Source organism: Uloborus diversus, chromosome 5 (assembly GCF_026930045.1).
Source record: "Uloborus diversus isolate 005 chromosome 5, Udiv.v.3.1, whole genome shotgun sequence".
NCBI classification, from domain to species: domain Eukaryota; kingdom Metazoa; phylum Arthropoda; class Arachnida; order Araneae; family Uloboridae; genus Uloborus; species Uloborus diversus.
The window spans coordinates 152,564,824-152,590,889 of record NC_072735.1 but is presented as its reverse complement, the minus strand read 5'-3'; the positions used below and the strand labels follow the sequence as shown (position 1 = coordinate 152,590,889).

General features: G+C 33.7%; 1 protein-coding gene across 1 annotated transcript; it reads right to left on the bottom strand.

Annotated features, from left to right (window-relative positions):
- Positions 1 to 475: 475 nt before the first annotated feature.
- On the bottom strand, positions 476 to 24,266 carry LOC129222716 (uncharacterized). The gene is made up of 7 exons (XM_054857247.1): positions 24,146 to 24,266; positions 19,807 to 19,879; positions 16,382 to 16,490; positions 11,092 to 11,206; positions 4,368 to 4,565; positions 1,951 to 1,987; positions 476 to 613 (listed from the first exon to the last, which is right to left on the bottom strand). The coding sequence occupies exons 1-7, from the start codon at positions 24,146 to 24,148 to the stop codon at positions 609 to 611; spliced, it is 540 nt and encodes a 179-aa protein (XP_054713222.1). The 5' UTR covers positions 24,149 to 24,266; the 3' UTR covers positions 476 to 608.
- Between the last annotated feature and the right edge of the window lie 1,800 nt (positions 24,267 to 26,066).

Here is a 26,066-nt window from a genome sequence, read left to right as displayed (position 1 = left end):
CACTGCTGTTTTAATTTATTTGATAGTAAGCCTTTCATTTATTTTAAATACTTAATACGATTTGTCAAGATCATCCGGGAAAAAGTAAATGGAACAAGTGAAAACACTTATTTCATATTCACTCATTTATTATATCATTTACATATTCATTCATTAATTTGTTTATTTACATTCATTTATTTATTTTATTATTCCTTCACACAACAAAAATCGTGAGATGTGTGTCCTCACGACTTTTTTGCTGCGTGTAGATTACTTTTGCACTGATAAAGAGTCTCTATTTTAACCTTAAACCTTAAAATAGCTATATGCTGCATGTTCTTGGCAGTTTGTCTTCTATTCACATTTTTATTTATTTATTTATTTATTTTTCATCATTTCATCATACGACCTTCTCACTGTATATCAAGAATTTGAATTTTGAAGTGAGAATTCAGAAAGTTATGAAAGCTAAAAATAAAACAAACGCTTATTTTCATAATTTAAAAAATAATTTATTCTATTCTTTCAACATCACAAGTTCAAAATTCGATTTTAAAGTGAAATATCATCCTTTACTTTAATAATCATACCATTTCAAAAAGCTTGATCTTCGAATGTTTCATCTATTATACTGAAAGTGTAAAAGGGAAAAAAAACTGTAGAGTAAACACGTATAAAAATGCATTACAAAACAATTTAAACATTCAAAAAAAAAAAAAAAACGTACACAAGTTTCACTTGGAATTTAGCACAAAATATTTTTTCAAGATGGATATATAGGGGCATTATGTGTAAACGGAAACTGATTTTCAATGATTCGACTTCAGATCCATCCTTTTTTTTAATTTTGTGTATTGTGTTCAAGACTATACTCTCCGCGGATTACTAGGTATAAAAAAGTAGACTTTATAACTGTTTGTTGGAGTACGAAATCATATTTCCTTTTACCTTACATACAAAGGTGTCAACGAAAACACCCCATTACTTACCCATGTAGTTGATATAAGTGAATAAGGGCACTATGCCCCAGCAGTTGAGAAGTATAAGAAGCTTTGCACCAACAATACTCAACCTTAGCCCGTAAGTCGCATGCACTCCACTCAATCCTCCAAATGAAATCTGAAGTCATTTTGTTTCTAAATCATATATAAGCAGCCCCTTACTCAATGAACTTAAAACAGTGATATCACGCAAATTCATTCAGATTCTGTCGAAATCAGCTGAGCTGAGAGTACGTCTTGGGACACCGCAGCACGTGACAAAAATGTAGTTCATCTGTGATGGTAAAGCTTAACCACGAAAAGAAGGCGGATGACCTTGAAGCGAAACATCATTTGTAATATGTAGATTCTGCCAGAAAGCACCGAATAGTAAGAGGCATGGTCTAGCTAATCCTATCTATTCCAAAATAAGAACAAACAACCTATTACAAATGATATAAATGATGTTTCTTGCTTCAAGGTTATCCGCCTTCTTTTCGTGGTCAAGCTATAATCTGTCATTACTACAGTAGTACGACCCCAAAAACCCGACCTAATGATGTGGATCTTTACAGGACTGAGTTTGAAAATTCCGGGTTTGCGCGCGTAACAGGTTTCTTGCGCAGGGTTTTGCATGTTTCCAGAAGTGGTCCGATTTTCTGAAATCACCCGGTTTATAAAGAGTCAAGTTCTCAAGACTCCTCTGTACTAAATTTCAATCTTTCGGAAGCTGATGCCTGAAATTTCTTTTAGAATAGTAAATTTAAGAATCCATCTCTAGTGTAGTGAAATATAAAAATCGGAAAAGTTGACATTTAATGGTAAGTTTAATCTGGAAACATTAGAAGTAAAGAAATTGTTGCTTTTTTCTGTTTTTCCCCCTTACCTTATTTTCCATAATTAGTAAGCATTTTCATTCATTTGGTTGTTTGTTTGTTTTTTTTAACTTTATGCTATGAAAAATTTTGGAGCAAAAATATATACTTACATTCTCTGTGATTTTTGCCTGAGAAGGTGTCTTGGAGCTGAAAGAAAATGTAAACGAAATGCGTTAAAATATTAAAATCGTCCTAAAATCTGATTAAGAAAGAATACTATTTGTAGACTTTAGAAGACAACTTGAAAATTATACGCGATTACTGCACAAAATTATGCACAATGAAGTACAAAACCTTGCAACTTTTGTTAGCAATTTATGCAAACTGTCAATGTAAAAAAAGGTTCCGTAAGAATCACGTATACACATTCAACAATTCCTATATAACCTCCTTCTTAACATTGACCGTTTACATAGCACACACTAAAGTTCCTTTTCAGTTCGCTCGTTTAAGCCGCTCATTTACATGACGTTATTTTCCGATTCATTCGTTCTGGGACATTGTGACGAATTATGTGTTCGGAAATATTAGGGTGAAGTTATTCAAGATGACTGTACTTCCTAATATTGCGTACTTAATCTTTTTTCATACGTACATTCAACATCTACGGAGAATGTTGGAACTAATTGTCCAAGAGCTGATCCTTTATGTTGTCACTTTGTCATATGTTACGCTATTTTTATAACAGTGGGTTGAATTGCAGTTGTACTGGATTAGATGTATGTTTTTCTTTTTGACAATTAGGTTTTTCACAGTGCTACAGTAATTAATGTGTATTGTCTTCAAGCGTTGAAAATTATTAGTTCATAAGTTATGACTTCTTTTGCACTAATGTTTTCATCCTGCGACTATGAACAGCGTGTCTGTAACGTTTTTAAAATTTTGTGTGTTATAGCATTGTTTTCAGTACTTCATAAGTAATGCTACATGCGTCCTGGCTCAAAACACTTTCGAGTTGTGTAAATTAGGTTTCCCCTTTCAACCAGTGAAGTCTAAAGTGAATGTCTTGCCAATTTTGTGAGTCAAAGCGTAGTTCTTATCATTATCGTACCAGTGCCCCAGTAAAAAAATCAGAAGGGAAGGTATACTGCCATAGAAAACATGTTCAATAAAAATACTCCAGTTTATCATTTCCCTTTCACTATCATTGCATACCAAATCTTATATTTCAGTTTGATGTTATTGAATCCAATGTATACAATAACTCACAAAAATCTAACTCCGCATCTTCCCAAACCCAATTAGAATCTTTACTTTTATCTGCAAATTTTGAAATAACTGAGAACTGAAGCATTCACGGCAGCTTATAGGCCGACAGGCCGAGAACGAATCAAGGATTTTGAGCATTAAAGAACTGTCCGAAAATGTTTAGTTTACAAATAAAACTCGCGTTTTTTTTGAGCAATCACGATTGCTTATTGTTCTCATTTGACATTTTTTGATGTTCCGTTCCTTTTTCAGCTTGAACCAGAGCCTCTGCAGCACCACCGCCCACCGTCTTCCAGGCGCGGCTGTCCCCAGGTCTTGAGCTATCCGCTTCTCCTGATCGGCGGCGTATATATCCTACGCACACACACATACACACACTCATGCCTGCGCACAGACACAAACACACACACGCCTACACACACATACACACACTCATGCCTGCGCACAGACACAAACACACACACATACATACACACACTCATGCCTCCACACAGACACAAACACATATGCCTACATACACACACACGAACGCCTACACACACACACACACGCGTACACACACAGCACCGCATACACACACACACGCGCGTACGCACACAGCACTGCATACACAACACGCACACACATGCATACATACACAAACACATACACATGCTCCTACACAAACATACACGCGCATTCATACACACACACGCTCGTGATTGTGAAAAACAATTTAAATTCAGGATGCCAAAAATTCAATTTTTTTTTTTAATTTTTTTTTATTTCATTTTATTGTAGTTTTCTGATAAGAAGATTCAAATTTGTCATGAAAAACTACCGAAAACACCTGCATGGACTGATTTTTGGGCGCTTGGAAAATACGGCTCTTTCTGCAATTTACATAAAACTACTCATTGGCTCTGCTAAGTACGTACCATATATTCAATTCTAAAATGTATATATTTTTATATTTCACATGGCAGAGAACTTGGCACAAACAAACAAAAAAACTCATAACAAAGAACAAGAAAAAAAGTCATTATTTCAAATTCTAAAATTAAAAAAAAGCTAAACAAAGCGGTGGAAAATATTTTTCAGGCAGGAATTATGTTTACGAATGATTTAGAAATATGGAAAATGGTCAACTTTTCTATTCTTACAAAAGTATTCCCAGGCTTTTCACGAGTGAATTATTTGCTCATTAAATATCAGGAAGAAGCCAGGAAAAGATTATGTATCAAAAAATAAAAAATGCATTATGTATTAAAAAAAATACAATGCATGCATATTACTTTGGGTTTTTTAAATGAGAAAAAATAGTTAAGTTAGTGTTTACATTTTCTGCCAATTCTTCCATCTCCATGTCTTTAGCCTTTTCCAGCGTTTTGATAAGAGGAATATCACCAAGCCCGTAACTTTGTAGTATGAGCATGAAAGCTTCCAGAGTCTTTTCCTTAAAGTTGTCGAGAAGTTCTTTAGGTAAATCTCCCGAATCTACTTGAAGTTTTTTAAACTCTTCTTTCACTTCCACAATCTGAAAAAAAAACTTATAATTACCTAAAAAAAAACTGCTTACTGTGTGTGTGCTGTGCTCCCTTGGACATGTAAAAAAGATGGTACACTACTTTAATCATAATGTGACGAGTCCTTTTTCAGTTCAACATATAATATGTTTCCACATAAACTTAGAAGCATTTCTTCTTACATTTTTCCAGTAAAATTTGCAGAACTTATTTAATTAGCTTTGAAAAATTGTTTAAAATAATAAATTGATCTTTTTTTAAGAGAAATATAACCGAAATTGAAGTATATTACATTACTATGAATATGCAATTCAAATCATTAAAAATGTCAGCTTCAAATCTCTCTATTGTCAGATATCTACCACTGGTCACGTGAACTATTAATTTATTTCATGGTGGTCCGATTTTATGAAACTGATCGAAACATCTTAACCATCAGACTAATATAAAATGAAACACATGTTTAGATTTACTAATTTAAAAATGAAAAAAAAAAACTATTGACAAATATGTTATTCTATGGAGCATTCTAAACCTGTTTTCGCAAAATTTAATTGCATTTATTCCCCATTACACATGTTTGTCCCTTCATTTTTTCTCAAACATAAAAGTAACCCTTTCAGAAAGGAAATGGAGATAAAAGGCCAATAATCGAACTGATTTCTATGGTCACAGTATTGACTTATATTATCAGTTATTTAAATGCACGCTCAGTTTCTAGAAGATTTAGCCTCTTGATATGAGCCGCCCAGAAGCCAATGCGGTTAAGTCCATTTTTAGATATTTTCTGATTTTTGGAAATTTTGATAAAATAAATGTTAATCTTCTTAGTTATTAAAGGATTTACTCGTTGGTTATTTTTTTCTAGGTTAGACAGCCCTTTATTTAATAGCTTCTGAACATGTTGTATAATAATTTCAGAAGCCATTGTGAATAAGTCCACCTTTTATTAATATTTTTTTACATAAACTTTGAAATAAAAATTAAATTCTTCTTCTTCTTTCGATATTTGTTGGCAACACTGAAAAACAAGAAATTCATTATACAAGAAGTCATAATCCCAGTGGCAGATACTTGAATTCAGATTTTTCTATTGCAAAAATGTATAACCTGTATGTCGAACAATGTAATGAAGAGCAAATTGTACCAGTAAAGGAAAAGTTTTATTCAGTGGTTGGAAAAACTACATTTTATTTGTAGCGAACTACAACTACAACTACTTTAGCACAAATGTAGTTAACTACAACTACAACTACTTTTTTCTAAATGTAGCAACTACAAACTACTTTTGAAATGTAGTCGCTACTTCGCTACTTTTTAAAAATTAAATAAATAAATAACATACACATACACACCGTTTGAGATTGAATGAAAAAATTAACAAAATTTTCAGATTGATATATTGGCTCATTTGAACATGGAATATTGCTATAAATTATTTATTCTTTCGTCCTTTACTGAAACGATTCGTCAATCCAAATTTTTTTTAATTAATTGTACGAATATTCCCTGCAAGAAAGGATTTAAAAGTGGAAGGAGTTCAACCTTCAAATTTTTAATCCTTTCCTGACAGTAAATAGTATTTCAGTCAAGAAGAGCAACTCGGCTACTTGAAATTGAGATAAATCCAATCGTAATTTAATTTAAATTTTACATAGACTAGACATACATATATATATAATTGATTTAGATGATGAAGTGCATCTTTTAAACAAAAGAGAAAAACTTAAATTTTCATTATATGAGTTAATTTTAAAAGAACTTATGTTTCATAGTTAGGGATTCATAGGATAACATTAGTTATTTCATAGGAATTGATTGCTTTTGAGCTTCAAGCTAGGGTTCCAGACCTGGACACCATCTCTTTTCTTACGCCCCTGATAAAATGAAATAAAAGCCTTTTTCTATTTTGCCAATAATCTCAAAAACTCACAACATTTAATAATTGACTTTTAATATGTTAATACATCAATACTCAATCAGTAAAAAAGACAAAATAAAGAAATAGGAAAAATATTCCAATCGGTACTACTAATTTATCCGAAACATGAAACATAACTAAAAATGATTACTTTACTTCAATGTGCAATTTTTAACAACAGTGGACTAGGGCTACAACAAAATTCTACTAACGCGAAATGTCTATGTAGAGCGAGTTTTACTCGAGAAACGAATTTTGCAGCTGATGCGAATTCCTCACCCGCTACACGAAAATTTTCGGAGCGGAAGCGCAGGGCTTATATCACCTTCTTTCTTGGGTACTAAATATTAGTTCGACTGCATGTGCAAATGGCATTGAAACCGAAAGCTTTTTGCTTAACGGGCAAAGTTTACAGGAAACGGAAAAAAAAAAAAATCGTTTCTTTCTTTTTAAGCCATGCTCTATTCAAGGCGAATATTGGGAAAATGTGAAAGCTTCTATGCCAAACAAAGTAATGGCGTCCAAACAGATACAACACATGACGTCAAAATTATATGTCAAAGGTCAGCTCGAATTTTTCAGTCTTACGAATCTGATTGGTGCAACTTTCACTCGTAAGACATGCATGCGGTTTTTTTTTTTTTTTTTTTTTTTTTGAAACTTGATTCAAAAGTAGTTTCTAGAAATCGCTACAAACTACTTTTTTTTTGTAGCGAACTACTCGCTACTCTACTTTTTTTAAAAAGTAGTGCGCTACACTACAAACTACTAAAAAATGTAGCTACTACAGTAGCGTCGCTACTTGTAGCGCGCTACTTCCCGATCACTGGTTTTATTACCATATATTTTCGACAAAATTTAACTTACATTTTAAGCAACCTTCAAAAGATACATGTGCAACATCCGATTATTTGGTAGTAAAAAAGCAATCTACAATAGATGAAGAAAAAAATGCAGCTGAAGTTGAATATGACGAAGACTTGCGAGATGCAGAAATTGCCCGTAATAGTATGGCTAATGATCGACTAAGAGCTTCAGACGAAATATGCATGTTCAGTTTTGATTTCGAAAAAGCATTACCATTTCCGAAACTATCCACATCAGTGGCTTATTACAAGAGAAACTTATTTGTATACAATCTTGGTTGCCATGATTTAAAGACTAACGAGGGCTACATGTATGTTTGGCCTATAACCCAAGCATCGCGGGGTTCATAAGAAGTGTCATCGTGTTTATCTAAACACATTAAATTGTAGCAAAGTATTTTCAAAAAATTATAATGTATTCAGATTCATGTTCAGGACAGAATCGAAATATAAAAACTGTGTTAAGTTTAATGAAATTGGTTCAGAGTGAAGACATAAAGGCTGAATCAATTGAGCTTAAATTTTTATTAAGTGGGCACAGTTATTTGCCCAATGATGCTGATTTTGCAGTTATAGAAGCTTATGCAAAAAAAATCTGTATATTTATAACCCTAGTGACTGGTATCATATAATACAAAATAGTAAAAGGAAGAACCCTTTCAGAGTTGTCGAAAAGAATCCATGAGAATTTCTTTTCACAAGACCATTGGAAGAAGCTGTTACCAACAGAAAAAAAATCAACAAGTGGATTAACAGTCAATTGGCTTAATATGAAATGCATAAAATTGGAACCCAAGCAGCATTAAGTTCAAACATAATTTTGACGAGGATGATACCTTTCATGTAATTGATTTTAAATAAATAAATAAAAAAAAGGTAGGCCAGTAAATTTAAAAAATATAACTCAACCTATATTCAGAACAATTTCAAGAGAAACAAAAAAAGACATCATATGTTCAGTAAAGTATATACCTCCAATTAAACACTACTTTTACAGGACATTAAGGACAACACATGGAGATCAAGATTTACATTTAAATAACTTGTAAGAAGATGGTTTTTGTTATGATGAATAAACATAAAAGTTATGAAAATAAATGTTATTTTATTATTTTTACATAAATTTCTTATATTTTTCATCTGCCAAAAGGTATAAGTCCTAAAATTTTTAAGATGCTGTCATTATTTCAATAAATACATACGTTTTTATTTACACATCCTGTACATACTTTTTTTTTTTTTGCAGAGTTTACATTTCGAAAAAAGCTTTTATACACTTTTCTAATTAAATTAATAAACCAAGAATTTTAAAAACTAATGTATCAAAAAACATTGATTTTCTCAATTTTTGTGTTTTGGACTTAACCGCATTGGCTTCTGAGCGGCTCATATATTAAACTAATTATTTCTGCAAAAAAATAATAGATTTCTTTCTTTTACTAAAGCTTCTAATTGATAAGCTGCCTACAGGGAAAAAAACAGCTAAATTTGAATGTCCGTAATTCAAGAATTCATATACATCCGTTTTAACCTGCAAGATTTTTATTTTCGCAACCGTTAGTCCTAGATGTATACTTCCATTAGTAAAAATGTTCAAAATCAGATGAAGGGTTAAGATATTGAAAGTTTGAAGTGAAAATAAAAATGAGTCAAAAAATACGAAGTTTAACTTTTTATACGGACCCCAGGTTCCATAACTTATATTTAAGGAAATAATCTCCATTGAAAAATAATTCTAACACAAAAAAAAAATTTGAAATTAGTACGCCCAATATTCACCGAGATATGAAACGCAGCGTTTTGTGACTTACACCACTTTTCAATAGCCTTCAATAACAGCTTTTGAGGGAAAATATAGTGGTTAACAAGTGTTTAAAATTACATGTGTGCATAGTGTGATTTTTCGAATTATTCGAGGTTTTGTCGCGTGTTTTTGCGTATCACGGCATAACATTTGAATTTATTTTTGAATAGCAATGAAAAATATAAATACCTTGATTTTCTTACTTTGACAACCTGTCATTCTTCTGAAAGAGCGATAAGTACCAATCTCATCTTCTGTGTGGTCCCTTAAAACTTTAAACTGGAATATCTCCTTGAGTTTTCGTCGCACAAATGTCAAGTTTTTTATATTAGTAATGGTCTTCAAAGGAGCTCATTTCTCTAAGTATTAGTTAGGGGACCTAGAGCCCGCATAAAAAGTTAAATTTCGTATTTTTGACTCATTTTAATTTTTGCTTCAAACTTTCAATATTTTAACTCTACTCCCGATTTTGAACATTTTTGCAATTGGAAGTATACATCTAGGACTAACGGTTGCGAAAATAAAGGTCTTTCAGGTTAAAACAGAACACCCTGTATAATAAAAGCACAAATCAAATAATATCTAAATGTTTCAGATACGTACTTTTGAGAACAAAATTCTTTATGGATGCAATAAGTTGCATGCTTTACATTTTATGAAGTTTGCTTGAGTTCAGGACTTCACTTGAATGAAAGCTTATGACAACTCTGCTCCAGTACAGTCTGCCCACGGTTGATATGGAATTGGCAAACGTCCAGTTAAAACGGGTCTATCTGAATTCGTGTTCCGCTCATTTAAATGTGACTCTGGTTAATTTAGAGGCTAACATACGAGGCATCCCTAGAAACTAATAGATGCGTACATTTACGCCTGAAAACCGGAAGTTTACCTTTCCATCTAATCAGTGGTCAGACAACTTCATTTCGATTTTCTGTAAATTGTCAAGCATTGGACAGAGTTTTATTTATGCCTGAAAATAGTTTCAAAATGGTACAGAAATGTCACATTTTTTCTTTTCTTTTCTTTCAGTTTTTTTGTATTATGCAGTGGATTTCTTGTTAACGTTAAAAAACATGTGGCTCTAATACTTTTGCAACATTTGCACTTCTTTTTAACCGACTTCAGAAAAGGAGGTTATGATTTCGTATTGCGGCTTTTTATGTATTTTTTCGATTTATTCCAACACTACTGGACCGATTTGAAAAATTATTATTATTATTATTTTTTTTTTTTTTTTTTTTGTTTGGAAGGGTATACTTCCCAGATGGTCCGGTGGTAATTTGGTCTGGATCTGATAAGAGGTCCCGGAGAAATCCAAGAAACTTTAAATTTCACACGTTGTGGCTACTAACTACAGCTTACGTCAACGGCCGGAATACGTCACAGGTCACGCGGTTTTGCTGTGATCGGTGTGTTTTCACACCTAAGGTTTTTATTTAATTTTTAATATGAAACATAATCGTTTTTCATAACATGTTGCTTAGTAATATTTTAAACCCATTTTCAATCGCGTTTTTAGAGCACAAATCTACGCATCAAAGTAAAATGTAAAAAAAGGCGTTTAGTCGTAAGATGTAATGTGTTCATGCTAAAAACAGTTTGTGCCATAATTGCTTTTATTTTGATGGGGGAAAGTTAATTTCAAAACGTAAGATGGAGCCAAAATGCAGAGAAAAAAAGATCTTCATTTAGAGATGAATATATTTGCACTTTTTTACCCATAGATATCCTTTTAAAAAAATTTAATGAAATTATGTATCAAACCTTAATATTTAAATAGCTTATAAAGTAAGTATCTTTATCCTTATTTCATTGTTGCAAAAATTTTAATCAGTTCTACCAACAGATCTAAGCATTGATTACTATAGTATTAATTACTGCTACTTTAAAAATATGTTCTATTCAGATCATTTTTCGCTGTTTTTTATTATCTGAAAGTATTTTACCTTTTCCAGAGTGGTCTGCTCAATCTTTTTCTTCTTTTTCAGGCTCGTTTTAATTTTTTCCAAAAGGTCATTCAAGTTCTCAAGAAGCTCCTTCCCCTTTTTTATCTTCTCTTTTCTGTTATAGAAAGAATCATGTCATTAGTTACTGTAACTTTTTCGAACTTGCTAATATCGTAGGGAATGAAATAAATGATTCATTCAACCATCAAGCACAATAAAGTCTTTAGTTCTTCCGTAACACGCTTCATAAACTAGGAATTTTAAGAAATACCAAAGTTTCAATTTTAAAGAAAATTCAATAATAAAATGTTTAAATTCAATATTTGCTCTTTGCGAAAAAAAACTCATTAACTGTTTTAAACGTATTAAAATGATTTTATTTTTCAATACGGTTCTAATAAACTTTTTTTTCTATGATGCGCAGTGTTAGATAAAAGTAGGCGTGCCAGACGTCCCGGTTTGACCGGAACAGATCCGGTTTTCAAACAAAATCCCGGTGTCCTGGCCGGTTTACTTCATGCCCCGGAAAGGGATAAATTTGATTACAAATGACCAAAAAAAGGACTAAAAATGATTAATTATGAAGGATTATTTAGGATAATTACTTTATCATTTATAACATTGACTTGTAAAGTTAGTAGCGGATTAGATTGTGATTATTTTAAAAATAAGATTGAGAATTTTTAAAACCAAAATGACTGTCTAAAAAAGTCCTATAATATAAAAAGTATATCTAAATATTGTTCAATTTTTTATTCCTCATAACTTTTAACCATTTATTCATAACATTAAGGATGAATTGACCAACAAAACGCTCCAGAAATCAGCCAGGAGTATGTACTCCTTTGAATACTACCGATGTCTGGGGAGGGCATTCCAGTGTCCCGGTTAAACATTTCAGAAATCTGACAAGCCTAGATAAAAGTGTTTGCCTAATCTAAGGGCGGATACAGGGAGAAGGTCATAAGGGTCATGACCCCCCCCCCCCCCTAAACCGTCGGCAGGCACTGTTGTACATCCACATTGTGTTGAAACAATTTATGAACAAAATGTAAACAATTGCAGTAATGATTTTAATTCATTAAAATAATTTGAAAGTAAGCATTTGAAATACTACTTCTTTTAATTGCATATGAAATTAATATGTAACCCTTTTGCCCTCTTAGGTGCTTTATTCCTGGCCAATGTTGTGTTCCGAACAGTTTCAGAAATGTTTAGCACCCGAAACCGTAGGCTCGTTCGTTAGGAGGGGGGGGGTCCTTCCTCGGCATATCCCCCCCCCTAAAATGGCAATCTGTATCCGCCCGTCTGCATCCAGACGATTCTACATATTGTGAAAAACACAAGGAATAAAGTCCGAATTAAAATTGGCACCCTGATGGCAATTGGTGATTAAGTTTCGACTCAGTGCCATACTGCCAAGAAAGTACAAAGAGTTTTAACTATAGTGCCTAGGTTTTAACTAATATAAATTTTTGTAAGTCCTTTAACAGCACAGAAGCATCCCGACTTTGAATTCCAATGGAGACGTATGAAATATTAAAATAGTTGTCAAAGAAAATCAATTTATTGATTGCGTGGGCAAATTGTTGCATCACACCAAAGAAAATCAGCCTTGGTTGAAAATAATCATGTTAAGAATGCATAAATTATAACAATCATGAATATAAACGGTAACATGTGAAAGGAACTTACTGCATACTAATTTTGTGATTAGGCAAAATGTAAACTTGATATCTTTTTCTTTCCATTGGAAAAATTAATTGTAATTGAAATGCCTAATGGGCTTCCTTGGGTAAGCAGGCAGATTGGTAGGTATTCCTAAACATTTTAACATCTCTTCCAGTTTGCTCAACACGACCATCCATAAAATAATTTTTGTCTTTCGAATTGTAAAAGTTAAAGTATTAGTATTAGGTGTACCAACTTAAAATGTCTTAAGGGGTAAACCAGGAATGCGCCCCTAAAAGCAATGGCACGCCCCTCCCCCTCCCCCCTCGAATACCAAAGACCTCCCAAGAGCGTGAGCTCCTCTCCCCCTCTCAAAAAAAAAAGAAAAAATAATCCCTGAAAACGTTCCCCTCTCATAAATTTCAATGGCGCAGTCTGCGTCATGATCCCCCCCTCTAGGTAGGCAACCCTAGTTAAACATCCAACAAATGCTCAAATGTAGGAGTGCCCAACTGGGAGGGGGGGGTCAGGGCGCACGCTGTGCCATTGAAATTTTCAAGAGGGGTCGTTTTGATGGGTATTTTTGAATTTTTTTGGGCGGAGACTATGGCTTTTGCGGGATATCTGCGACATTTAGGGGGTGCGCCCTTCCTCTTAGGGAGTGGACACCCCTGTCAAATGACAGACAAAACAGCAAAATATTTCCAATGTTATCCACCTGCGTGAAAGATATAATGTTGCTGGTCTGAATAAAAAAAGAACTGGTAACAATAAGTGTGATTCACTGCAAATAAACCTGCACAATTTGTTCACACGATGTGCTCCATCAGAAACAAAATATTTCAAAAATGTACCGCTTGAGTTCCGGATATTGGACTTGGGAAGTCAAAACTCAAGTTCACACAACAGATAGTATGTCAAAAATTTTGAAACATATTTGGTCACATTTGGGAGCATTTGTGAAATCATTGCTTTCTTTGCTGCAACGCTAATGGCTAGATAAAGATATGTTAGTTGTACTGTATGTATACACTAAAAATAAAAATCTGCAATTTTTACAGCAAATTTTTCCGTATTTTTTCAATCCCCACGAACTTATCTCAAAGTACTTGGTGCTATGAATTTAGAACGTGTTTTATCATGTGCGCTATTTAACCAACAGAAAACTCAAACCAGTTTCTGCGAAGCTACGCAACGAGTATTAGTAAACATTGATGTGGATTTAAAGAACATCTGTAATTGCAGATTTCAAGAACATCGGTAATTATGGATTTCAAGAACATCTGAATCGTTTTGATCTGTTTTGGAGTATTTGTAACGTAAGTTACTTATTTATGTTAATAGTCTTTACATTAGGCGAAAGCTGGACAAAGTACATCGTCGAGCTTCATGTCTTGTTTAAAATAATCTTTAACTCATGGTTCTGTTTAAGTTATGGAAGTAGCTAAATAACTAAGAGTTAAAATTATGTAAATCTAATCCTGATGTTTGGTTATTGAGTGTGCTTGCAACTTTTCAACCTTTAGATCGCGTCCCCTAGGCACTCCTTGTCGAGGGGGGGGGGAGCATCACAAGGTATTTCTTATGACTTACAGTGTCTATTGGAAATCTAATAAGGTTTCATCTGTTTTCACTATTTATACATTTTGATATTTCCTTTTTGTTTCAACAAACATTAAGGAAATTTTTTCTTGTTAATTTTTGAAAGTTTAGTACGTTTATTTAGTAAGTTACCTGCCTAGTTAGGTCGTCTTGTCAGTGCTAATTCTGTATTAGCTACCAGTTTATTTGTCACTCTTGGCTTCCCTAATAGGTTTTCCACCTCCAGCTCTTCACTCCTATGCCAGGCTGATGAGTACTAATAAGCACCAAACTGCATTCCTCGGCTGGAATTGACAGAGCTGGCGGTTTATTTCATGTTTAGTACGTTTTTTTTCTCTTTTTTTTTAAACGAGGCGGTAGAACATTTTGTGCATCATTATTTGACTAAACAGATCGAAAAAGAATGTATTGTTGGTGGGGGGGAGGGGTTACGACTTAAAATTGGTTCCACTAGGATATGATTGAAAGTGTTATATCGACGACAATAATATGGATGGGATTCGAACCTGGGATCAGGCCACAGGCGTCATGTGAATAATGATGTTTCTCAGAAAAATTAACTACTGTCTGAAGCTTTATTAAGATAAATCATAACTCATTTTCGAGGGAAAATAATACCTGCCATTCAGTGCCTAATTAATAGATAATTAGTTTTATTATTTTTTCAGATTTTGAATTTATGACATTTGAGTTTTACGATTGATATTTAACACAAATGTATAGTAAAGCAGAAAAATAAAATGTTTGAATTTGCAATGTGAGAGCAAAATACTAGTATATGCTAAAAATGGTATCAGCTGTCTTGGTCTGATTGCTGGAATTATTTAAGCATATTGTATAAATTTGACGTCTTGTATCAATATGTTACAGTAATAATACCGGGCTTAGAATTGTTGAAAAATGGTCCGGAAGCAAAAGGTTTTAAATCACTAGTGTAGAAGATAATTCTGAATATTTGCCTATTTTGTCTTATTCAAATCCATTTTTTAATTTTCTGTTCAACAGCTTAATAAAAAAATTATATTTTGAAAAAGGACCTTGAATGGATCTTTCGTGTTTTGAAAAGGACCTTGTAAAACACGAAAACCTGCTGTATAAATACTTCATTAATACATATATACCTTCATACAATTTATTACAATAAAAATAGGTTCAGGGGCCACAGACTGGGAAAACGGAATCATCAGGGGTTTTAATTTTAAAAAAATCCGATTTTAGAAATAATAACGCAATTTTAGGCCGTTTTCTATGTTCGGGCAAGGGTGTAGGGAGTTTCCCCTCGCAGATGTATATTGAAGCTGACATTTTGAAAAAATGTTTGAGCTGTCTTTAAGGATGTAAAAGTGAAGAGGATGGGGGGGGGGCTTTCTGCAAAAATTAATGAAACTAGAGTTTTAAAACTGCAATTTTTGGCCATCTTTAGTAAAATAACGGTAAGAGGTTCCGTGAATAATGTCCTTCGAGAAATGATTAGAAAGTGAAGAATTACGAACATCTTTGGGTGACTGAAGGGGAATATCCAACCGATTTTTATTTTTCAATTTAGTTTTAAAAATGTTGTTCTAAGCTGTATTTGGTGGCGTTAGAGGAATTGTATTCGAGAGATTTCCCCGGTAAGTTTAAAAATCCTGATATCTTAAGAACATTTCAGTTATCGTTGGTGATAAAAGAGGGATTGGGGGGGGAGAGCGTCGGGTCTCCTCCTAAAAAAATTTTATCCCACAGAAATTAGTGAGTATAAAGGCAGAATGTGTGATTTGTGTTCAGGTAATCAATTTTGTAAACGTAAAAAAAAGTTTTTTACTTTTTAAATTTTTTAGGGATTTTTTTCAACAGAATCGACTTGGATGTAAAAACAAGGATTCTGCACTACAACTGTCCACCAATGTGATGTAAATTTCAAAATGTATATATGTATGTCAAATTAATTTTTAAAATATTGAGCTTAATGCCAGCTGGTGTCTCTTAAGTTCTGTCTCTCTTGAACAAAATAATAATAATAAACCAGCATACTTACAGTTTTGCTTGCAACTCAATGGGAGGTATGGCTTCTACTGCTGCTGGTAAATTCCATAGGTAAAATATCACAGAATACTTCACATTACGTAAAGCAATAGAATGAATATCTGAAATAAAATAATTTAAAGTTTTCAATATTTTAGTTAATAATTTCACCATTATAATATAATGCCAAACTTTGTGACTTTTACAACTGAAAATTATGTAAAGATTTACTACTCCGATACAGAGAAAATTTTGAAATACCTGTTTCGCAGAAATTTAGGTAATGTGACTTATGTGGGCGATTTCAAAATTCCCCATTTTTTTGCGAAATGAAATCTTAGACAGAAATTTGAACGCCCCGATTTTTAGTAAATGTTGAATCGTTTTTTTTTTATTCTTTTGAGCAATCACGAATTGCTTATTGTTTTCCTTTGACCGTTGAATTACGTCCACATACTTTGATTTTTTATTTTTCTATGCTTATAATGCAGGCGCCTATGTGACTCGGGATCAAACTATTCACGAATGACCCTTCTCGACTTACACAATCCTTTATAAGCGAAAATAGTATCCAGCACACAACATCCAGCATCCAGCTCATAACATCCAGGATCCAGCTCATAACATCCAGCATCCAGCCCCTGGCATTCATTTTAATTCTGACGTCTTTAATTCTAAATATGGTTGCGATAAGAGCCGTTAGTAGAAACAAGAAACCCAACTAGTAGGATCATATCACAATTCGTGATTGCGAAAAACATAATTTGAATTTAAGATCTCAAAATTGAAACGAATTTTTTTTCGGGAGGGGGAGCGGAAGGAATAAAGAATAAATTGTTTATTCAGTAAGTTACCACCCTATAGCCAGAGCTAAGGGAGAAATACATAAAATACACCGCCAGCTCAGTCAATTCCAGCCGAGGGCTGCAGTTTCGTGCTTATTAGCACTCATCAGCCCGGCATAGGAGTGACTGAGCTGGAGGTGGAAAACCTTTTAAGGAAGCATAGAGTGCCAAACAAACTGGCAGCTAAATACAAGAATTAGCACTGACCGGACGAGTGACCAAAGCAATGGTTCGATTCAACTCGAATATTGAAGGCAAGGCAGGTGTATTCAGTAAGTTACCGCCCAATAGAGGCCCTAAAGGACAGTAACTAGTGCTAATTCTGTATTAGCTACCAGTTTGTTTGACTCTCTTGGCTTCCTTACGAGGTTTTCCACTTCCAGCTTAGTCATTCCTATGCCGGGCTGATGAGTGCTAATAAGCACGAAACTGCAGTCCTCGGCTGGAATTGACTGAGCTGGTGATGTATTTCATGAATAAATTATGTTCCTTAGGTTATCAATTTAAGTAAAATCAGTAATGCATACTTTCACAAAGAATGAAATCGTGGGTATTGGCTAAACATTCGGAAAAGTTAATTTGTTTTTTTAATTAATTTCAAGTTAATTTAAAGTAGCATTAATTGCTGTATATATTATATACTACCCAAGTGATGTGTAATTTTTGAGTTATTCTTCATTTATCAAAGGTAGGGGTAAACCAGAGTTGGTTCATTGGAAATAAAGTTTATATTGAGGAAGGTCTCATTGATTGTAGGGAGAGTGCAAAGAAACACAAGAACTTTTTTACTTGTCTGAACCTATATCATGTAAGAGGAGTTTTTGTGGTTCTTTTTTCTACGAGTGGTTTGTTTTTTCCCTATAGTTCTTCAAAGAAATGATCAAATTTCGCGAACAAAGAAAAAATTTTGAAAGTTTATACAAGCTTTAAAATCTTTATGTTTATAATAGTCAATTAACTAATCGAGTAACGCTCCCGACGTCAACAATGAAACTCGCTCCACTGCATGATAATTTGATAATATTTTTCGGTAATGTTTGGCATGCAGGAAATATTTTATTTTGATAAGGCTGAACTGGATCTGGAAACTCAACTGTTTTACAGGTAAGACTCATTTAAAAAAGAATGAAGAAACGAAAAAGTGTTCAACAATGAACACTATCTATTGGAGTTTAGGGTTAGTAGACTGGAGTTAGGGTTACCATTTCAACTATCAAAATATCGTCAAACAGGCAATTGCTTCGTTCAAATGTAGAAGCACTTTTCACCCGTCATACCTCGACGGGCGATTTTCTTGTTTTCAGGGAATAAACGAAAAAGGGGTCGACAATGAACGCTATCTACTGGAGTTAGGATTATAATTTCAGCTATCAAAATATCACCAAACGGGCAATTGCTTCTTTCAAATGCAGAAAAAACTTTCACCCGCCATACCTTGACGAGCGATTTTCTAGTAGTTTAAATTAAATGTGTACATTTTTTAAACTTTAGATTAAAGGAATCTTTTATTTTTAATGAAATGATGTAAACGATTAAAGAAATAGTGTAGTAGATGAAATAGTCTTGATTCTGTGACCGAGAGGTGAAATCACTAGCTTTATATGCTGGAGATTGTCAGGGTGGATCCCGAAAATTTTGTACAGGGGTTCAGGTTTTAATCGCCCGTGTTTTCCTCCTACGTAAAAAAGTATCAGTCAAACAGATGTGACCAGATCACCCACCAAGGAGGTCGGCGCATCCCCTCATATGCTACAGAGCACCGTCCCCCAAATGAGATCAAAACCCTTTCAATTTACAGCCTCCCCTAAATTTTTCAATGGCACAGCGTGTACCTCCCTTCATTCCCTGAAATATTCAACAAAACTCATATTTCTTCAGGCAAACAGGCTGGTCACGTTACCGTAAGGTCTGACTATATAAGATTGCAGCTATAAAATAGATTTAAAAAAAAAGCACAAACGACATGTGGTTTGAAGTGGAAGCAGAGAACTCTGAAAAAACGTTAAACTCATTTAAGAAGATTGTTCTTTTAAAAATGGTAAAAAAAAAATAAAAAAAAAAACCACTCAAAAAGCAATAGCCTAGCAAACCAACTAAGTCAATCTTTTGAATTATGACGCACTGAGAAGAAATACTTTTGCATAACCAAGCGAAGTTAGGTTAACATTGATTCTATGTACCATTTTCCGGTTCTAAATAAATTTTAAGTTTAATAAGAATCACAGTAAAATTCTTGTCACAGGGGGGTCAGCTGACCCGTTGACCCTCCCCTGAATACGCCCCTGGAGGTTGTGGGTTCAATTTCCACCAATGACATGGGTGTTCTTTAATCTCTATTGCGATTTTTCTAGTTCAGTCTTGGGTGTAAACAAAAAAATTGTACTGTCATTTTCTTATTAGAAGTCCACACTCCTTGTGAGGCAACAACTTTCTCACAATCTTTTCGCACAATCTGCGGGAATTAACAACAATAACAAATAGTGTAAGCAAAATGCTTACGCTATTTTCAATCAAGCAAATGTTTTGAATCCTGTTTGTATCCAATAATTTAAGAAAACGCAATGAAAATCGCATTTATTGAGAAAATTCTTACCTGTTATGATGGTCTCTTCAGCTAAACGAGCTGTCTGTAGTAGCACAAGAGATAGTAAAATTCCTCTTGATATCTGCAATAAAATTATGACCATTAAATCAGAATATCATATCAATAAAATTATTAATCTAAAATCTTCGCAGTATCTTTGTTATTTATTGTACATATCTTGCAATGTTTAAAACCTGAAAAGAAGTTTCAAAACAACTAAATTTTTTTGAGTTTATAACTGTAAGGAAAAAAAAACTTTTTCATAACCTTAAATAATATATTATCACGCGTTAAACGATATTACTGTTTCTTTGGGGCAATTGAAGGGGAGATGGAGTGTGTAAAATGCTATAGAAAATAAGCTATTACGGGAAGATTTTAGACTTTTTTTAGTTTGAATATAAAGTAGGGGTGTTTTCATTACCGATTTGTTTGTTAGTTGTACCTATTGTCTCTACCTTTTGAATCCAGTTTCAATCAATTTTAAAACGCTTTTTAAAAAATTAGCAGTAATGTTTTACTTGCAATATAACTACGTTAACTGTGAAATTCAAAATCGCAAATCAATATCCTGAAGGAACTATTTTAGATTTTCATTGGATTTAGTAGACAGAATTTTAATTTACTCGGTACTTATTTACACTCTATTCCCTCCTCCTATTGAATAAAGTTTCAACCTAAGTTGAATTTGTCCATCAAAAAGTAGTAGTGATACTTCAGGAACAAAGTCGTTATAACTTAAATCGTTGTTGCATTTTTTTTTCCCCCAGCTTTTAGAAATGTCATTTAAAAATGTTATCCAACATTCTAAGGAGATGAAATAAATTTTATCTTTCAAAAGGACTGCCGCCTAAAAAACACATTTGTTAAACCGAAATAATTTTTTACATCTTTATATGAAGTATAGATACTAAACAAAAATATCTCAAATTATCATGTTATTGTTCCATTAATTTTTTACTTGTGTCGGTGCTACAGTATATTAAGCTACAAATGTTCACTATTAGTAATGTCCTGTGGTTGCAAAGCTTAGTATTTAAAAGCGGTTGTTTTAAAAATCAAAATATTTATCGTCGCTTACGAATAATGACTACGAACAAACTTGGCATACATGCATCAAAAACCACGTTAACGAGCATGCCTACGTATAACTGAGATTACGTAACGACTTAGAGAGAAACATTCAGCTCCCCGTAAGTATTTTTAAAAAATCTTATGTTAAATACAGGTACCTAACAACTGATCCTAAGTACTCATTTTATTATTCAACTCTTTCCTTGTGTCGATGTTTTAGCGTGTAACTACAAATGGTGAATATTCATAACGTCCTGCGGTTGCAAGGCTAAATATATTTTTAAAAAGTAATAGAAACGAGCTGATGTGTGCATCACATGACTTCCTTTTACTCCAATTTAATGTCGTTTCCCCATTACTGGCAATTTTAATGTGATTCAATAGTTTACTCTCTAAATACCTTCACTTCACTTCACTCTCCGGAGGCCCACTGTACCTATCACTAAGTGATTTAACCAGTTTAGGACCCCCGGAGCTTTATTTTAAACATTCAACATATACATATAACAATGCACACACCTACAAACAAACAAGATCACAGACAATTACAGTACATATTGACAAACAGACATAGAAGCACAAAACAATTCGAAAAAACCATGCTATAAAACATGATGCTGAGAGGATAGTAGAGTAGTCGATGGGTACATAGCAGGCGAGTTCGCCGTTACAAAAGTACATTTGATTATTACGTCGTGAGTAGTGTTGTATAGTAATACATAATGCACTAAAACTGTGAATGCGTAAGTATATACAAGTTATAAAAGTAATACAGTATAAGACCAATAAATGCCACTGCCGTCCACCACCAAGCAGCATTCAAATGTGATAAGGAGTGATTTCGGATGTGGAATGCTGGTGAAGTTGTCATTTCAGCGCCGTGGCAATCGTGTGTAAAAAGTAAAATACCCGGAACTGGGCGATCGTGACAGATAATGATATAAATAGTTAGAATTGTACCGAGCTAGCGAAATCGCCGTTACAGGCGTACATTTGTTTATGTTGTGGTGGTTAGTGAGAAGAGAAAGGCATATGTATAAGAATTGAAAGGGATACACAGTGGATGTATGTAACACATGTGGGTTAGCTAAGGAACCTTTCACACTGCACTGCATCTGGAACATAGTTTGGGGAATTGGTGGGTACAGGGCTGACGACGTCGTCGTTACATACAAACTTATGTTTATATTACGATGATGAATAGGGAGTGGAATTTTAAAAATGAACAACTTACAAAGTAGTTAAGTAGTAGTAGACACAGACACTATGAATATCGAAGCATAATAAAAGTTACAGATGCTATAATTTGAAACGACTGTAAGTACGAGTATAATAAAGTTACAAGCGGTGCTTAATAATGCTGCATGATGCAGAACAATAAACAATATGCAATTATACAATAATAATAATAAAGCTATAAAACGGTTAGTGAGAAAAGTCCAACAATACCGAGAAAACATTAAAAAGACCGAAAGACACGGTTACTACAGGGGAAATGTGATGGGCAGTTGATGGTTAGGAAGGTACGGTAGGAGAGCGATTGACACCAGCACTATAATCAAGTGAAAAGCGAAGATTAAGTTGAATCTATGAGATGAGTCTATTCAGCGCTTTGATAGAGGTAGCCCTCTGAAGAGAGGGTTTGGAATATGCTGTTAAGGAGCCCTGTAAGACGTGGGATTGATAATGCTTGCACAAGACGTTGATTTTTAGAGATTGAGGGCGCTCTGCGTATGTGAAAACTACTTGTTAAGGGGCAGTTAAAAACATAGTGCTGAGCTGTGCCCTCCTCCCCGCATGCACAATTAGGGGAATCTATAATGTTGAACCGGTGCAAATATGATGGGAACGGGCCGTGGCCAGTCGCCAGAACGGTATGGCAGCGGTGTGAGACTCCCGGAGAGGGCCTAATTGTGGGAAACAACTCGTGTACCTCGCGACCCGGTACGCTTTGGTACGAGTCTACGTACCAAATTTTAATTTTCTATGACTTACCGTTCTTGAGTTATGCGACATACATACGCACATACATACATACGTACATACAGACGTCACGAGAAAATGCGTTCTAATTAACTCGGGAATCGTCATTATGGATATTTCGCATGTCTATACGTTTCTAGGCACTTACCCACGTGTGGTCGAGTCGAAAAAGAAAACTCAATATTGATTCGAGGAAGAGTAAAATGAAAATTAAGCTCGATTTTTGAGTGAAATTTTTTTTGCGAATACAATACTTGCTTTTTTGTAAAAGGAAGTAAAAAACAAATATTTATCATCGCTTACGAATAGCAACTACGAACCAATCAAAAATACAATATCCAGAAGCACGTTAGCGAGCATGCCCACGTGTAACTGAAATTATCTAACCACTTTCAAAGAAACATTAAGCCCCTCAAAAATATTTTTAAAAATCTTATGATAAATATAGGTACCTAACCAATTACGTCCTAAGCATTCATTATTATATTAACTACTTTCTTGTGTCAATGTTTTAGTGTGTAAGTACAAATAGTGAATATTCATAACGTCCTGTGGTTACAAGGCTAGGCATTTAAGAAAAATGATGGAAAATCAAAATAATTATAATCGCGTTAAAATAAAAACATCAACAGTAATTCTTAAAAAATCAAAATATTTACTATCGCTTACAAAAAGGAACAACGAACCATTCAAAAATACAATATCCGGAACCGTGTTAGCGAGCATGCCCACGTGTAAACTGAGATTATCACACAACTTTGAACGAAACATTTAGCCCCTTGAAAATATTTTTTTTAATTCTTATTTTAAATACAGGTACTTAACAACCAGATCCTTAGCACTTATTTTATTTCTTATCAATATTTACTTTTGTCGGTGCTTAAGTGTGTAAAGCTACAAATCGTAACTTTTGCTACGACCTGTGGTGACAAAGCTTAATATTTAAAAACAGGAATAAAATAATCAAAATATTTACCATCGCTTAAAATACTAACTACGAACCAATCAAAAATACAAATATCCAGAACCACGTTAGCGAGCAAGCCCACGTGTAACTGAGATCACATAACGACTTTCAAGGAATTATTCAGACCCATAAAAATATTTTTAAAATCTTATGTTAAATATGGGTACTTAACAACTAGATTCTTTGCACTCATTTAATTTTTATCAATATTTACTTGTGTCGGTGCTTAAGTATGTAAAGCTACTAATGGTAGTGGCTTTTGCAACGTCCTGCAATTACAAAGCATAATATTTAAAACAGTAATAGAAAAATCAAAATATTTACCATCGTTTACGAATATTACGTACGAACCAATCAAAAATACAAGTATCCAGAACCACGTTAGCGACCATGCCCACGTGTAACTGAAATTATCTAATAACTTTCAACGAAGCATTCACTCCCTCAAAACAACGTAGGAGAGTGACGACATTCAGGTGTCATCCAAGCATTAATGTCAACCAGTTGTTTAAATAAAACTGAACTCCCGAATATCAAATCAGTAACAGGATTAACTAAATCAACATAGCTATATAAATCTGCTCGTTTACTGATTTTTTACGTTTTTCTGAAATATCTTGTGTAACCTCGGCGTTTTGCTTAGATAGATTATGAAATGAGCAGTTTGTTTTAAAGTGGGGCAAGTCCATTTTAAACAAAAAGAGAGATAATGGTAGTTATAAATGAAACTTGGTATGAATTTTTTTTATCTGTAATAGTTTTAAGGTAAAAAAAAGAAAGTCAGAATCCTAATATTTGGAGCGAAATTTTTAGCTTTTCTTTTATAAAGCTGATTATTGCAATGTCTTACTTTAAATATTGTGCACGAACAAAAACTGACCTTGCCCTAATTTCAACATAAATGGCTCAAATATTATATTTATCTATCTTTCCGGGACAAAAATACTCTTGAAAAGGACATATAATCCAACTTTTTGGAATTGTTGTCTTTTTAGCTCAATTTTTACGAGCATTTCTGAAAATCATTTCCATAATTTGAAGCTAAAAGTTTGTGTAAAGTCAAAATATTTTGTTTCAAAACTTTTGTATAAAGTTTCAAGTACGAACTATTCTCAAAAGGGTCCCCCTTACCTCAACAAACTCTATATCAAAAAAACAAAATCATTTGTTTTCCCCCTGTTTTGACAAAAAATAATTTTAAAAATGAATTTAAAAAAAAAAAAAGCTTTCAAAAATGAACCAACAACAATAAAATGTCAACTTAAAGAAATAATTTTCATTATTTAAAAAAATTGTCTGCTATTATATCTTCATGTTAAAGCACAAAGGACTCCTCCGCCAAAAACTGATACAGAAACAAAAACTTCATTCATTATAGATTCCGATTTTAAAGGCGGATTTGCTTCAAACAAATTTTGTTGGAAATAGCTCTTTACTCTCTGCTCCAACTCTTAGAATTTTAAAGCCGCCGAATCTGACTCTTGTTCCCGAAAATTAGTCGGACTCCGATTCCCTGACTTTGGTTCCGTAGCTTTGTCAAAAATTTAGACACGGAGGAAAAGTGACTGACCCCCCTGTTGGAATTTCGAAGTCTTCGACTCCGAATCCTTTATCCAAAAATAAGTCTAACTCCGACTCCGCACACATTGGCAGAATTGCGGACTTTGACAGATATGACCGATTCTGACTCTGAGTCCTTGAATTAAAAATTCCGACTCCCGACTCTAACTCCTTACCACCAATAGACCAAGAGCTGACCCCCGAAAACGCGATTTATCTCTTTTATGGCTTGTGGCCGGTTAAAATAATAAAAAAATGCAATTTAAAACTTTGGCTCAAATCCTCCCCACTAATTTTGGGTCACATGGCTGCGTGGGTGGATGAAAGGTCAAAAAAATGAAAAATATCAAAGTGATGAGTTAAATGGCTAAAAACTATATAATAGCATTAAATTAATAAGAAAAAACCCGTAGCGAATTTCCCCCCCAGATATGTTGGGGCGAACGTGGTGCCCCCCAGGGGTAAAGTATGGATTATTAAACTTAAAAAAAAAATGATCACTTTCGTGGGGGGGAATTTTACAGGGTATTAGTTTCATTATTTTGATTGCCAAAAAAAATTCCCCCCCAGTAACTATGGGTCAATTTGTCAAAAAAAAATTTTTTTGTTCCTCTTTATTTGGTTCAAGTCGAGTATTATTCGAACTTACGCATGACTGTTTAAGTTGCAAAAAAAAAAAAAAAAA

Bases quoted from the DNA above. Each gene is read 5' to 3' on its own strand.
- LOC129222716 (XM_054857247.1), bottom strand. The intron at 4,566-11,091 runs GTAAAATACTTT...TTTTTTTTTCAG, and splicing joins AGCAGACCACTCTGGAAAAG to ATTGTGGAAGTGAAAGAAGA. The intron at 1,988-4,367 runs GTAAACACTAAC...ATTTTCTTTCAG, and splicing joins TGGAAGAATTGGCAGAAAAT to CTCCAAGACACCTTCTCAGG.